Source organism: Exophiala oligosperma (assembly GCF_000835515.1).
Source record: "Exophiala oligosperma strain CBS 72588 unplaced genomic scaffold supercont1.3, whole genome shotgun sequence".
Taxonomy (NCBI): Eukaryota; Fungi; Ascomycota; class Eurotiomycetes; order Chaetothyriales; family Herpotrichiellaceae; genus Exophiala; species Exophiala oligosperma.
In genome coordinates, this window is record NW_015622820.1 from 873,508 (window position 1) to 886,495 (window position 12,988).

The 12,988-nt window shown below is 51.6% G+C and overlaps 5 protein-coding genes across 5 annotated transcripts; 3 read left to right on the forward strand and 2 right to left on the reverse strand.

Annotated features, from left to right (window-relative positions):
- Positions 1–265: 265 nt before the first annotated feature.
- On the forward strand, positions 266–1,783 carry PV06_03131 (uncharacterized protein; the record flags this gene model as incomplete). The annotated part of the gene is made up of 3 exons (XM_016403889.1): positions 266–354; positions 469–622; positions 699–1,783. 3 exons carry the CDS (start codon positions 266–268, stop codon positions 1,731–1,733), a joined length of 1,278 nt encoding a protein of 425 aa, XP_016264894.1. The 3' UTR covers positions 1,734–1,783.
- Positions 1,784–1,988: 205 nt separating this feature from the next.
- PV06_03132 (uncharacterized protein) lies at positions 1,989–5,387 on the forward strand. The gene has a single exon (XM_016403890.1). The coding sequence runs from the start codon at positions 2,081–2,083 to the stop codon at positions 4,796–4,798; it is 2,718 nt and encodes a 905-aa protein (XP_016264895.1). The 5' UTR covers positions 1,989–2,080; the 3' UTR covers positions 4,799–5,387.
- On the reverse strand, positions 5,310–8,338 carry PV06_03133 (uncharacterized protein). The gene is made up of 2 exons (XM_016403891.1): positions 8,037–8,338; positions 5,310–7,983 (listed from the first exon to the last, which is right to left on the reverse strand). The coding sequence occupies exons 1-2, from the start codon at positions 8,039–8,041 to the stop codon at positions 5,601–5,603; spliced, it is 2,388 nt and encodes a 795-aa protein (XP_016264896.1). The 5' UTR covers positions 8,042–8,338; the 3' UTR covers positions 5,310–5,600.
- An 815-nt stretch (positions 8,339–9,153) lies between these two features.
- On the forward strand, positions 9,154–11,625 carry PV06_03134 (uncharacterized protein). The gene has a single exon (XM_016403892.1). It carries the CDS (start codon positions 9,443–9,445, stop codon positions 11,204–11,206), a length of 1,764 nt encoding a protein of 587 aa, XP_016264897.1. The 5' UTR covers positions 9,154–9,442; the 3' UTR covers positions 11,207–11,625.
- PV06_03135 (uncharacterized protein) lies at positions 11,525–12,830 on the reverse strand. Its single transcript, XM_016403893.1, has 2 exons — positions 12,602–12,830; positions 11,525–12,526 (listed from the first exon to the last, which is right to left on the reverse strand). Exons 1-2 carry the CDS (start codon positions 12,746–12,748, stop codon positions 11,846–11,848), a joined length of 828 nt encoding a protein of 275 aa, XP_016264898.1. The 5' UTR covers positions 12,749–12,830; the 3' UTR covers positions 11,525–11,845.
- Between the last annotated feature and the right edge of the window lie 158 nt (positions 12,831–12,988).

Genomic DNA, 12,988 nt, shown 5'->3' on the forward strand with positions numbered 1-12,988 from the left:
GAGCATCAAACATTGTATGCTTGTAGCGAGTAGTTCGAATTGTTTTCCATTCTTGGCCTAGATCGAGGTACGTAAAAGTTGTTATGAGCCTCGAATCAGCCTCACAACAGGCATCATCATAGGATGATGATGACCTTGAGGTAGTTTTCTTTTCTACCGCTCTACTATTTTGACTATTTTGATGGTTTTTTGTGCTTGCTTTCTGTAACAGACTACACATAAAGTACCTGCCCACCTCAGGTAAATAGGGTACAGTGGTGCAACAATGGGACTCATTCGAACAATAGCATTGGTGGTCTTGACCATTTCGTTTATTGTCTTTATCGCACTTTTTGGAAGATTACCAGTTTTCAGGTCAGTCAATACGTTATGATTTCTCTCCCACTCCTCGTATTCTTCTCTGCAGCTCAATACACACGAGACTGTTAATTCGAATTCACCTTGCTGACATTTTTTTTGATTTCATAGACGAACACAAATCTCATTTCTACACCAATTACTATGGAGGCACATACCGAATGGATTCATTGCGGTGGACGAAAGACTCACGGGACGTCGTGTATCGCGCAGTCTTTCTCGGACGGGGAATTATTTGATGAATGAGAAACATCCTCTCGTATTGGTAAGTGTTGTATGCACGCGAGGCTCTTGTTTGTGGTGCTTAGGGAACTCTAACACACGGGTTTGTTCTCGTTTAGCTCTTCTTCCTCGGTCTACAAGTCATAGGCGAGGTGTTGTTTGTCCCAGCAGCATGGGATCGACTATCTGCATCACAAAAGTTCATTATACCGTGTCTGATCTCCGGGCCGATGGCGTTTCTGTACCTCTCCGCCGCGACGAGTTCGAACATCACGACGCAGAACCATGGGACCTGTATGCGTGCCTACCCTTATGACTTTGCCTTGTTTCACCCGGGCTATTTCTGCAGCACGTGTCGGTTCGCGAAACCGGCGAGGAGCAAGCACTGCCCGATCTGCAAGGCCTGCGTGCAGAGGCAGGACCACCATTGCATCTGGATCAACAACTGCGTGGGACGCAACAACTACCTGTGGTTCAACTTGTTGATCGTCGCGACGGCGGCGTTGCTCGCGTACGGTGCTCGGTTGGGCTACGTCTTGTTGGACGCGAGGCTGCAGGAGAGGCTGGTCCCCTCCGCGCTGACCAGGGGCAGCGTGAGTTCGAAGAGGTGGAGCACCGGCCTGAGCTGGGCCGAGTACTGGCACTGTTGGGCCTGGGCGATCAGTGTCGAGTGGAGGGTGGGGAGTGTGATGATGCTCACCATGTTGAGTTTCCCGCTCGCCACGGGGTTTCTGGTCTATCACGCCTACTTGGTCTGGGCGGGCATGACCACGAACGAAAGCGCCAAGTGGAGTGATTGGAGGGAGGATATACGTGACGATCTGGTGTATAGGGCCCGAATATCCCAGCTGAGGGAGACGTATCCCAAGTTGCCCGATGATGTCGAGCCGAGAGACGAGGATATCAGGCGCCCCTGGCCCAGGGGTGCGAGGGCCAAGTGGTGGCTCGTCAGGATGGTCGATGGTAGACAACCTACGCTGAGAAAGAAGGGAGAAAATGGGAAGGAGGGTGTTGGCGAAGGAGCAGGAAACGAGGGAAATGAGGAGGTCCCTGACGAGAGATGGGCCAAGGTCCATAGTCTGCGTGAGGTGGATAATGTGTATGATTTGGGGTTCTGGGCTAATTTGAAAGACAGCATGTTGAATCGTGGTTGAAACATGTAGGAGCGGATATAGCTGGTACATGGCATATAACTAGAGACTAGTATGACTTTCATCGGCTGCTTATGGCGGCCCCTCTTCACCTCTCTCCCCCTTGTATGCTACTTCTGTACTCTTACGCAAGGCTGAAGTCGATGAACCGCAAGGCTGGAGCACGTGCCTACGTGAGTCGCGTCTGACCAATCAATCTCATCCGCCCATATTGGTCGGACTCAATTGCGGACTTGAGCCTTCGAAGGCCTCCGTTCACTCACTTTGGTTACAATCGACACAGGTGCTTGTCGCTGTTGCTACTTCCGTTGCTACTACTGCTGCGTAACAACACATCAGCATGTTTCCCAATGGCTCCTCGGCCTGCCAAAAGGCAGCGCAGATCAACAATTGTACTCTCGGACGACAGTGATGATGGAGGAAGCGAACGACCTCTCGCGAAGACACAGAAATCGAGTCACCAACGGGAAATCACTCTCGATGGCAGGACCTCCTCGAACGTATCACCGGTAAAGACGGCGAAACAAGGAAAGCCGACCATCGCGAAGAAGGCTGCGCCAAAAGCGTCACCCCACTCGTCTCCCGAAAAACGAAGAAAGAGCACAAGCGTCAAGGCCGAGCAACCAGACAAGTCTTCCGCGTCTTTACACAGCTTTTTCAGTAAAGCCACGGCCGATGAAAGATGGAGGAAGAAGTCTGTGACACCACCCGATGTGGAAGCAGAGAATGGAGAACTGCTCGACGCGATCGAAGATGACGAACTCTCGGACGACACATTGCAAGAGCTGGGGCTCAAGACAGATGTTGCCGGTTCAGTTGCGGACAGACGAAAACTGGCCACTACCCCTGCTGTTGCCAGTCTCCGGAATGGAAGCAATGGGGGCAGCACCTTATCGTCGAGTCAGAGGTTCGTTCGGCCACCGGTCATGAGTCGTCCGCCCCTGAACGATGTAGATCAAACCCTACCTGAAGAGGGACCCCGACCATGGGCCGATCGCTACGGCCCAATTAGTCTGGAAGAGTTGGTCGTGCACAAGAAGAAGGTATCCGATGTGCAGAATTGGCTACAGGGCAAGATCGACGGCCGGAATGGCCAAAGGATGCTCGTTCTGAAGGGACCTGCTGGAAGCGGCAAGACTACAACATTGTCACTGGTTGCGAAATCATTGGGCTTGCAATTGGTGCCGTGGCATAATCCTGCAGTGTCCGAAACTGTAGGTAAAAACACTACGGCCCTGCAATTTGATGAGTTTTTGAACCGAAGTGGTCGATTTGGCAGTCTTGCGTTTGGCCAGGTTGATTCCACTCAGTCAGACATGTCGACAAAGCAAGACTTGGCCCATCACGTCCTCGTGATCGAAGAATTCCCAGCTACCATGACACGACTGTCAGGTGCTCTCCAGTCATTTAGATCTGTGATCCTTCGCTACCTGGCACGAAGTCGAGCAGCAGCTCCTACGGCCACTCTACGAGGACAAGCAAGACCCGATGACGATCCTCCTCCCGTGGTGTTGATCATTTCTGAGACTCTGCTTTCTTCCTCCACAGCTTGGTCGGACAGCTTCACGGCACATAGACTGCTTGGTCCAGAGATCTTGAACAATCCATACGTGACGGTCATGGAGTTCAATCCTGTCGCGCCGACATTCGTCACAAAGGCACTGGACATCGTCATGAAAAAAGAGGCGCGAGATTCCCGAAGAAGGAGAGTGCCAGGCCCCGCGGTCGTCCAAAAACTCGCAGAGATGGGCGACGTGAGAAGCGCCGTCAACTCGCTTGAGTTCTTGTGTCTGCGCGGCGACGACAACTCGGAATGGTCCGGCACGGTGGCAGCCAAGGTCAAAAAGTCGTCCAAAGACAGTGTCCCTTTGACCGACATGGAAAAGAATTCTCTACAGTTGGTGAGTCAGCGGGAGACGACTCTCGACATGTTTCACGCGGCCGGGAAAATTGTGTACAACAAGCGAGAAGATCCACGGGTACTCGACACGCGAGCGGAGCCTCCACCAAAGCCACCGGACCATCTCATGCACCTGTACACGCCCAAGGCGTCTCAGGTCGACATCGAGGCTCTGCTCAACGAGACGGGCACCGACATTCAGACGTTCATCTCTACGTTGCATGAAAATTACATTCTCTCGTGCAATGGCGACGGTTTTGAAGAGTGCTTCGATGGATGTTCTGATGTTCTCTCCGTCAGCGACGTCCTGAACCCGGAAAGTCGGCCTTTCCATCGCACCAACCCAAACCCGTACGCTTCGATCATTCAGGCGAATCTACAGGCAGGGTCATCCGACGCTCTTCGTCAAGATGAGATCAGTTTTCAAGTTGCAACCAGGGGGTTGTTGTTCAATCTTCCGTACCCGGTGAATCGAGCGTCTCCACCCGGTGGGAAAAAGGGAGATACGTACAAAATGTTTTACCCGGCCAGTCTTAGATTGTGGAAACCGACGGAGGAACTGGACAGTTTGATCGAAATGTATGTGAATGGTGATGTTCCCGGGCCGGGAATGGGAGCGGGCAGCGCTCGGTCGCTCAGGTCATCGTCGGGCACCGCGATTGGCGATGGAGGCGTGGCGACCTGGCGAACGAGGACTCTTGGCGCAAACACAAATCATCCGGGGACCGAGACTGACGGCGATGGTGATGAGCACGACGACGACCAAGGAGACGAAGACGAACGAGAAAGGAGACAGGTCAGGTACGCCAAAGACACGTTGACGCTCGAAGTGTTGCCTTATATGACTCGGATCTTTTCCGCCAAGAGAAGGGACGTTGGCGTCCTCGAACGTATTACGAAGTTCAGGCCAAACGCGTTCTTGTCTTTGGCTGTTGGGGATCAAGGGCTCGAAGAAGAAGAAGATGATGATGATACGGCGGTCAATACGACCGAGGGTATTCGGTCCAAAGTTTCCGCCTCGGTCGGTGGGCATTTACGGCGGTCATCTCACACGCTCCTCCGCAAGATGACACCTTCGGGTGGTGCAGTGGGTACGGCTGATGTTGGAATCGATCCCGGCGCAGTCGAAAAGTTGTACATTTCGGATGACGACATTGAAGACGACTGAAGCGTTCGACCATCAGGGTCCCTGTGTCGGGACCTGGCAGTGTACTACTGATTGACACCTGTTTTGTTGGTGTCTTGCCATTGGGACGGGGGCGGCAAGTTTTTTTTTTCAGACATTGGTGGGCGGGAGTCCTTGTCGTCCTTGTTAGGAGTTTAGTTTTACACCACACACACACACACACACACACACACACACACACACACACACACACACAAAGGCAACGTTTATGGTAATGGGGAAAAAAAGTTTCGGGTCTAGACAATCTGTCTGTCCATGTGAGCTGTAAGGAGTACAGAGTGCGAGGGGTGCCCAATTGAGATGGTTGTCAACGTCGACGTTCCAACGGTCCAAGAGGTCAAAACGGCCTAGACAGCATGCCCATAAATGTGCCAGCTTTGCTCCCATACCCAGCTATACACATTCCTCGGAACGATGTATTGTATACAATGAAATGTCACCAAAACGGCACACACATACACGCAAACCATATAATGCATGCAATTAGGTACTAATTACCCCAGTAAAGGTAGGTACCTACGTAGCTAACAAGGTACTGGGTATTCCATAACGATACAAGTACAAATCTTCGGCCTGTGACCCAAAGACACGTGCAAATCAGTCCTGCTTCACGAACAAAACAGCCGTCCATCTTCCTTTCTCAGCGCAAATTTTAGCATACCAAGTAGAATGCAGCAAGTAGACTCATGACCCTGGGTGTATAGCACATTCCACGTGTACTCTGTATTAGTTGGCCGTTCTTCACTCTCCTCGAATCAACCTCACCCTATCAACACACATCTCATCACCATCCACTCTCCTTCACCCGGAACACAAAAGTAACGGCAGTGGCAGCGAGGAGGCCTAGACACAATGCCGTCGTACCGTACTTGTCATAGTATCTCGACACACTTGCTCTTCGTTTCCGAATCATCTGTACACGCAGCCAGTAGATCATGACACTGTATATCAGAGCTGCACAGGCGACGATGGTAAAACCCCAGGCTGAAGCAAGACTGACACTGTCACCAAAGTTGAGCAAGGTTGCTGCAATAGAGCCGATGATGATGCTGAACTCCAACCACGATAAGAAGGTCCTCTCCGTCGCAAAGTAGACCTTGGGCTCGACCCGGACAGGTACATGAATCCTCTTCCCCGGAGGTGCCTTGAAGCGTTTGACTTGGACCTGGCCACCGAGAGGATTGACACCACCAATATTTCCATTCTGGGGCAGAGGAGTCGATGTAGGCACCTTGCGGAAGATTTTGACGATTGCATCGCTTGCCACCTGAGCATGGTGTTTTAGCATGTTGGGGTAGGCTTTCCAGGAGGACTTGGCGTGATGGGCAGCTTCGTCTTCGTCTTCCTCATCCTCCATTTCAGAGTCATAGATGTACTCCTCTTCTCTCAACGGCAGTGCTGCGAGACGCTCCTCCTCGTCCAATGAATTTCCAGGAGCAGCATTTACATCTTGAGCATCTTGTGCTTGAGCACGACTATGTTCATCCAAGGCCCGTCTGGCAGCATTCAATCGCTGCTGTTGCTCGTCATCGCCAGAATTGGAGCCATTTGTGTATGGTGTTGCAGTCTCCTGGCCATATTCAGTATCCGAGTCGTCTTCATCCTCATCAACGTCACTAGTCGAATAGCTGGCCGTGTTGGCTGGTCGTTCGATACCAAAGCGGTGAGTGATGGGTTTCCGGATGTCAACATCCATCTGTGGCCACCAGAAAGGCAGAAGATTAATCCTGGTGGGAAACATGGTGGCACATCCGTGAATAAATTTGGAAAATTTGGGGACTGCTTCGACCAAATGGCTCGACGTCAGATCCCGCACCCACTGAGGAGGCTCCTGGCCAGCTTGCGTCTGCAGCTTGACTTCTAGGACTGCATAAGGAAAACGTTCGACATCTTCGGCAGGTAATTGTGGAAACGGCCAGTCAATACCGATGTCGGTTCGTCTCCAATTCTTGCCTGCTCTGTCTCTACCGTCGAGGTTGTCTTCTCGGACCATGGTCAGCTCGGTATCCAGAGAGATACGGACGCGGGCGTCGCCTGGAAGCTGAAAGGCTGTACGGTGATAGAAGGACCTGCATACAGGCACCAGTTTCCTTGTGACCACACGATACTGAATTTCGCGAGCCAGCTGTTCTAGATCCTCGATTTCTTTGATGCCTTTCTTCCCTTCTTTTCTCATTTTTGCAAAGGCTTCCTCAACCGTCATCTTCCCGGCGAGGAAGTTGTTGACGTTCTTCTCCTTCAAAGTAAACCGAGCCTTGACAGACTTCTCGCCAGTCCAGTCTTCTCGATGCGTCTTTCTTTCCACGAAGATTGTCTCGTTCTCCATGCCACCATACCAACGCAGACGAATTGCCTCTGCACCTTCGGTCTTTTTGAGACGACCTTCGTATAATTCCCATGTCTCCGGATTGTCGTAGTATATCGAGGAGATTGCTGAATCTTTCTCTTCAAATTCCTTGTTGGGGTTGAAGACCAGAACAGGCAGGTGCTTGAGGATGATGAGCTTGAGTTCGGTAATGTTGTCTTGATGAACCCAATATTTTGTTGTCTGGCGGACGAAGTTCTGCTGGGCACCACCCGCTGCACTGTCGCCCTTTACAGGGTGGCCTCTTGTACGAACAAGATCATAGAGCTTGGAGAGGGTAACAATAAAGGCATCGTAGTTGTCGGCGAAGAAGGGTTTCGCCTTCAGTCTGGTTGCAAACGAAGGACGGAGGATCAGACCGGTTTGCTTGTCATGCTTCTTGATGATCTTTTGGAAGCCGGTGTAGTTCAATTGAGTGAACTTCGCCAAATCGTGCACATCGGCAATGATATCACTCAGGTCTTGCTCCAGTAGCTCGAAATCAGCCTCGAGTTCGCTATCGGACTCAGGATCAGAAGTTTCCTGTTGTTCCTGACGATCCAAAACCTGTCTGACCTCTGCTTCACTGGACTTTATTCTCGAGACGATTTCCTGGCTCTTGAGTTTTTGAAACGTATAGACCTTGTCCAGCTCGGCTTCCAACTGCTGAATGAAGAATGCTTCGTCATCGTCGGTCCATGGCTCTCGGTCTCCGTTCTTGCCATTAACGAAAGACTTCTTGAGGGAGTCCTTGAGGTCATCGTAGGCGATATAGTGCCAATAATAGTCCTTGATAAGAGATTGACGGAGCTGTTGGCCGAACCTGCGGAGATTCTTGGTCAGTCTGAGCATTGCAACGTTGAGAGAAGGACGTACTTCATGTTGGGAGTCGACGATCACTGTGTAGACGTAGAAAATCCTCCTCGGACACCCCAAAGAACCAAAGAGAGCAAGACAGCGGGCGAATGCAGAAGACAGCAGCTTGATGCTATCAGAGTTCAAGAGCAAAAGAAATTTGAGTTGCAAATATTGGCAGATCCAATGATACGAGCTCCTCACATCATGAGGGAGGGGGATCCCCTCCTAACATGCATGGCCTCGCTTGACCGAGAGGATTTCTTCGCATGCTGTTGACGGGCAGGTCTTTCTTTCCAACCTCGTCGCACTTTGGCTGTAGCACATGCCAGCCAATCGAAGGGCGAAGGGGCCCACGTGCCTCATGGGCGTTTTACCATAGTGAAATTTAGCTGTCTCGGCCAACATGCTGCTTTAGGTTTCTCTCTACATCATATCTTCCCCGCTTTCTCAGCTAGTTCTTCGCTAATGTGTTGGTGCCGTAGTGCTTGTCCTCCTCTACTGGCTCTCAGCTGGTTACTCTCATGCCTCCAAGCTGATGAGCTCCAGGTGTACTGGTTATTTGATTTTTATATCATATCGCTGATAATGTTTCCTCTGGATGAGAATGGAGGAGAATATCTTGAAAAGAATACCCTTTAACTGCTCCATCCACTTCCATAGCTTCTCTGCGATTATCCATATAAGTATCCTCCTAGGCTAAGTCCCAGTAGCGTGCACGGAGCAGAGACTAGATCTACACCGAGCCTGTCGTTTGTCAGACCAGTCAGGAATTCAGCTAACAAGATCTATTTTTCATGTATGTCTACTTCGTCTGACATCCGTATATTTTCTCCTGGTGACATCTCTCTAACTCTCATCTGCAACCACAGCCTTGCTGCACTTTAATAGCATGTACTCCATTCCATGTAGACGCGACAGTCTCTCCAGAACCTCCCAAACACCTCTGTGGCATAAAACTCCAACCAACACGGCTGTCTACAACAAATTTGGTCCGGCAACCATAGGTCAGACAGGGGCTGGGGCGTATTCTTTGGTAGCGAATCGCAGTACAGCGTGGCGCTTGATGCTGGGCACAGTCTTGTGACTTTCTGCCATGCCAACACCTCGTCTTCGCCTTTCTTTCTGTGCATTGATGATCACATTTTGCATCAAATCATCTACTGGCCTGGTCTGACCAATTACTGTTGTCAGAATCCCATCTATTTTCAGGCTGGTCTCAACAAGTCTGTGGCCGCCTCTCCATGATTCAACATCTGCAGGCAACTCCGTGCTAAATCTCTCAAGCGCAAGGCAGCCTCATCGGCCATTTCCAAGAGAAGGCTGTGTACATTCCACACACCTTCTTCACATGATTCTTTTTGATCTTCGTTTTTGCATGAGCGTTTGATATCTATGTCCACGACCTGACACCATCACCCGCATCGATGGCGTCCACACCGACTCTGAATCACACAGACCACTGCGCTGAACTTCCCAATGAGATCCTGCTGCTCATCTTACAGAATTGTCCACGCTCTACTTTGAAAAATGTCCGCCTAGCAACCAAGACACTCGAACAGTTGGCCACCCCGGTACTCTGGAGCAAGGTTGTCTTGATCCCGAATCTAAATTGCATTCATGGATTCGTAGAGGCACTCGAAGGATCCCCGGTCCTTGTTCACATCACCAAGCTCGTCTACGATGCCCGATTCGCGAAATTCTTTGAGCGGGTCAAGGCCGAAATCCCACATGTACCCTTCGTGGACACTACCAGCAGAGAACATTCCCTCGATGTGGCAACTCAAGGTCGATTCCAGCCTCAAGAGGACATGGGGGTTGAAGTCTCAATGCTGGCCAAGGCACTACGCTTGTTGCCAAATTTGCGAGCACTTAGAGTACGAGAGATTGAAGGCCTCCGCCATCCCGGCCCTTCCTCTCCCCTTGCCACCTTCAAGATCCCCTACTACTACCAAAAGATGTGCAAGAAGTACAGGGTTATCTTGGATGCGTCTAAATATTCTTCAATGAGCGGCACTCCAGGCAGGTCGTATACAAAGGGCATTCTGACCGCAGCTTATTCCTCCAACACTCGTCTACACAGCCTGAAGACGATGAACATCGACGGTCGCGGCATGTTCGGACTCGTGGCACCCAGGCCGACCGGCGCAAACCCCCAACTCCGACTCCTTCGAGACGTATTGCAAGATCTTCAAGAACTCGAGCTTGGCTTCCAGAAAGATTCACTAGTCTCAATGGCGAACAACATTGAGGCCATTTCATTCCTCCTGAAGGCTGCTCGGAAGCTGAAGCGGCTCAGACTGCGCATGTCAGATTGCACTTTGACGCGGTGCCAATTCGTGGCCGACGAGTTCCCCTCCGATCTTGCAACGCTCCTGGAGACGCCCGCGGCAGGCTGGATACACCGTCCCCTCGTGCCGAGACTGGAGACGTTGACGCTGGATGGGTGTGTATGTCACGACCAGGACCTGCTGCACTTGCTCAAGCTACACAGCGCGACGCTGCGCCACCTCAAACTCTCCCACATCGCTCTCCTGGGCGTGGGCGCCCGTCGCAAATGCTGGGTCAACCTCATCAAGCGCTTCAAGACGGACCTCAAGCTCACCTCCATCTCGTTCAGCGGCTCGTTCAACAATGGCGGTCGGCAACAGTGGTTCGTCGCCACTGATAGCGTCGACCCTAACCGTCTCAAGGCACGCGTTGAGAGGTACGTCGTCGACAAGCGGGTCCGGGAATGCCCACTGGAGCGCGTGGCCATCAAACCGGACCAGGCCGACGTCGACAAGCCCGTCAACGGTGAAGAGTGGGAGGGCGACTTGACCTGGACCATGGTCTACAATAGCCGTTTCTCCAACCAAGTCGTCTGGGAACTCGCACAACCGTCATTTGGAATTTCGTCGTCCATGAACACTTCCAACCCATCGTCCGTGGCGGCCGAGGACGATTCGTTGGCGACGGATTCCGCTGCCGACGACGACTACAGCTGGTCCGACGGTTGGTACGTCCCTCATGATAACAACACCGTGGTTTTGTGCACGAAGAAGAAGCCGCCCAAAGGTCCAGGACTAGTAATATCGGAACCTGACATTTTCAAGACCATGGTGGATCTGGTGACATTCAAGTCCCCGTCACAGTCGTCCTACTCTTCTTCTCAGACGACAACTTCGTCGTGGTACAGTTCGGGTGCATAGGTACCGATTTACACACACACAATTTACTGTGGAATGGCAGCATTGGGTTCGGGCACACGGTCAGTATTTTGTCAGCGGCATGGCTTGGTGGTAATGAAGGGCTTTTTATGGCTTGAAGTCGCATGGGTGCGGCACTGGGCACGCTTCTTACCATGGAGGCGTGCATCGGGATCCTTTCGAATCCAAGTGGGAGAAATGGGATCTCAATAGGGCGCAATCACAGGGATGGATGATACAAAAGATCCAGGAATTGACGATTGTATGAATTGGACGACAAATTGGCAAAAGGACATGATTATGATGATGACCATGTTTTTGGGGGGAACCGGCACTGTGCTCAATATGATTTTCATAGGTGGTGATGGCGTATACAGATGCTCTGGACTTTGCTCTTTCGCTTTCAAAAATCTTTCTTTCCGTAACATACATTTTGTTTTTATGTATATGTGCAGTCCTCTGAAAGCAATCCCAGACCAGATAAAAACTTCAGTCAGAGACTACGGAGTATGTTTCATTGCCATCATCCTTTGCCTTCACGAAGTAGTATTCTCGCAATGTCCATGGCACAGAAACCTAACATATCCCTCATCCCCGGTCAAACGACTTCCAAACTCAAGTCTCTTTCTCTCTTTCTCTTTCCTACAACTCCCCATCCGTCCTCATATGGTCTTGGACCTTGGGTACCTCTCCCAGCAGCGAAGTCAAACCCGCCCTCGGCTCGCAAGTCATTCTCTGTTTGCCCTCGTAGGTCTGCGGTCCCGGTCTCGGCACTTTGCTCGCGTCGTAGCCAGTCATGGTAGAGCTGTCTTTCAGTGCCTGCAACAGGCTCTTCATCGTCTCGGGCGTCAGATCCTCGTAGTAGTCGTCGTTGATCTGCACCATGGGCGCATTGACGCACGCTCCCAGACACTCGACCTCGAGCAACGTAAAAAGCTTGTCTTCGGTGGTGTGGCCGGAATGAACGCCCAAAAACTCCTCGCACGCCTTCATGATCTTGTCACTCCCGCAGCCGCCGAGCATGCACGGCGTCGTCGTGCAGACTTGGACAAAGTACTTGCCCACCGGGTCCCGGTTGTACATGGTGTAGAAAGTGGCCACCTCGTAGACGCGCATCGGGGGCATCTCGAGGATGCGCGCCACCTCGTTCATCACGGACAAGCTCGTCCATCCGTGCTGGCGCTGGCCGAGGTCCAAGATCGGCATGACGGCGGCCTTTTTGTACTGGGGTGGGTAACGCTTGAGGATCTCATCGATCAGGCGGAGGTTCGTTTCGTTGAATTTGAATGGGATCGAGGGGTTGTTTTCGGGTGTGTTGCGGTGCTGAGGAATGAAAAGTTAGTTCATCGTGATTTGAGAAGGAGATGTATAGGGGAAAGAGATATTCCAGGAACGTACGACAAAGAGTGCTTCACTCCTCGATAAGGGTGTGCTGGAGAATGGTCTAATATGAAGAGGTTGTCTTTGGGGATGATGAGCTTGTGATGTTCTGGAAGCTGCCCTCGTGGCCTGGCGCACGAGCTGAGGAATGGCTTTCGAAGCCATGCTGGGCGATCCTTCGGGCTACCGTCGAAGTTCAACTCGTTGAGGGTTCGCAGGATCACAAATACTTCCTCGAACTGCGCTTCTTGGAACTTGAATGTTAATGAGACGGGATGGAATAGCTTCAAGCCAATCAGAGTCTTGACGTTGTCAGTCCGTTTGGGGGTTCTTGTGGTCGAACGTACCATCCATACGGTGGACTTTGCGGCCATTAGATTCAACTGTCTCCGCAGCCGTCAGGTC

Coding starts and splice junctions, on each gene's coding strand:
- PV06_03135 (XM_016403893.1), bottom strand. CDS start 12,748: ATGGCTTCGAAAGCCATTCCTCAGCTCGTGCGCCAGGCCACGAGGGCA. Junction 12,527..12,601: donor GGAGTGAAGCACTCTTTGTC/GTACGTTCCTGG, acceptor TTCATTCCTCAG/CACCGCAACACACCCGAAAA.
- PV06_03132 (XM_016403890.1), top strand. CDS start 2,081: ATGGCTCCTCGGCCTGCCAAAAGGCAGCGCAGATCAACAATTGTACTC.
- PV06_03134 (XM_016403892.1), top strand. CDS start 9,443: ATGGCGTCCACACCGACTCTGAATCACACAGACCACTGCGCTGAACTT.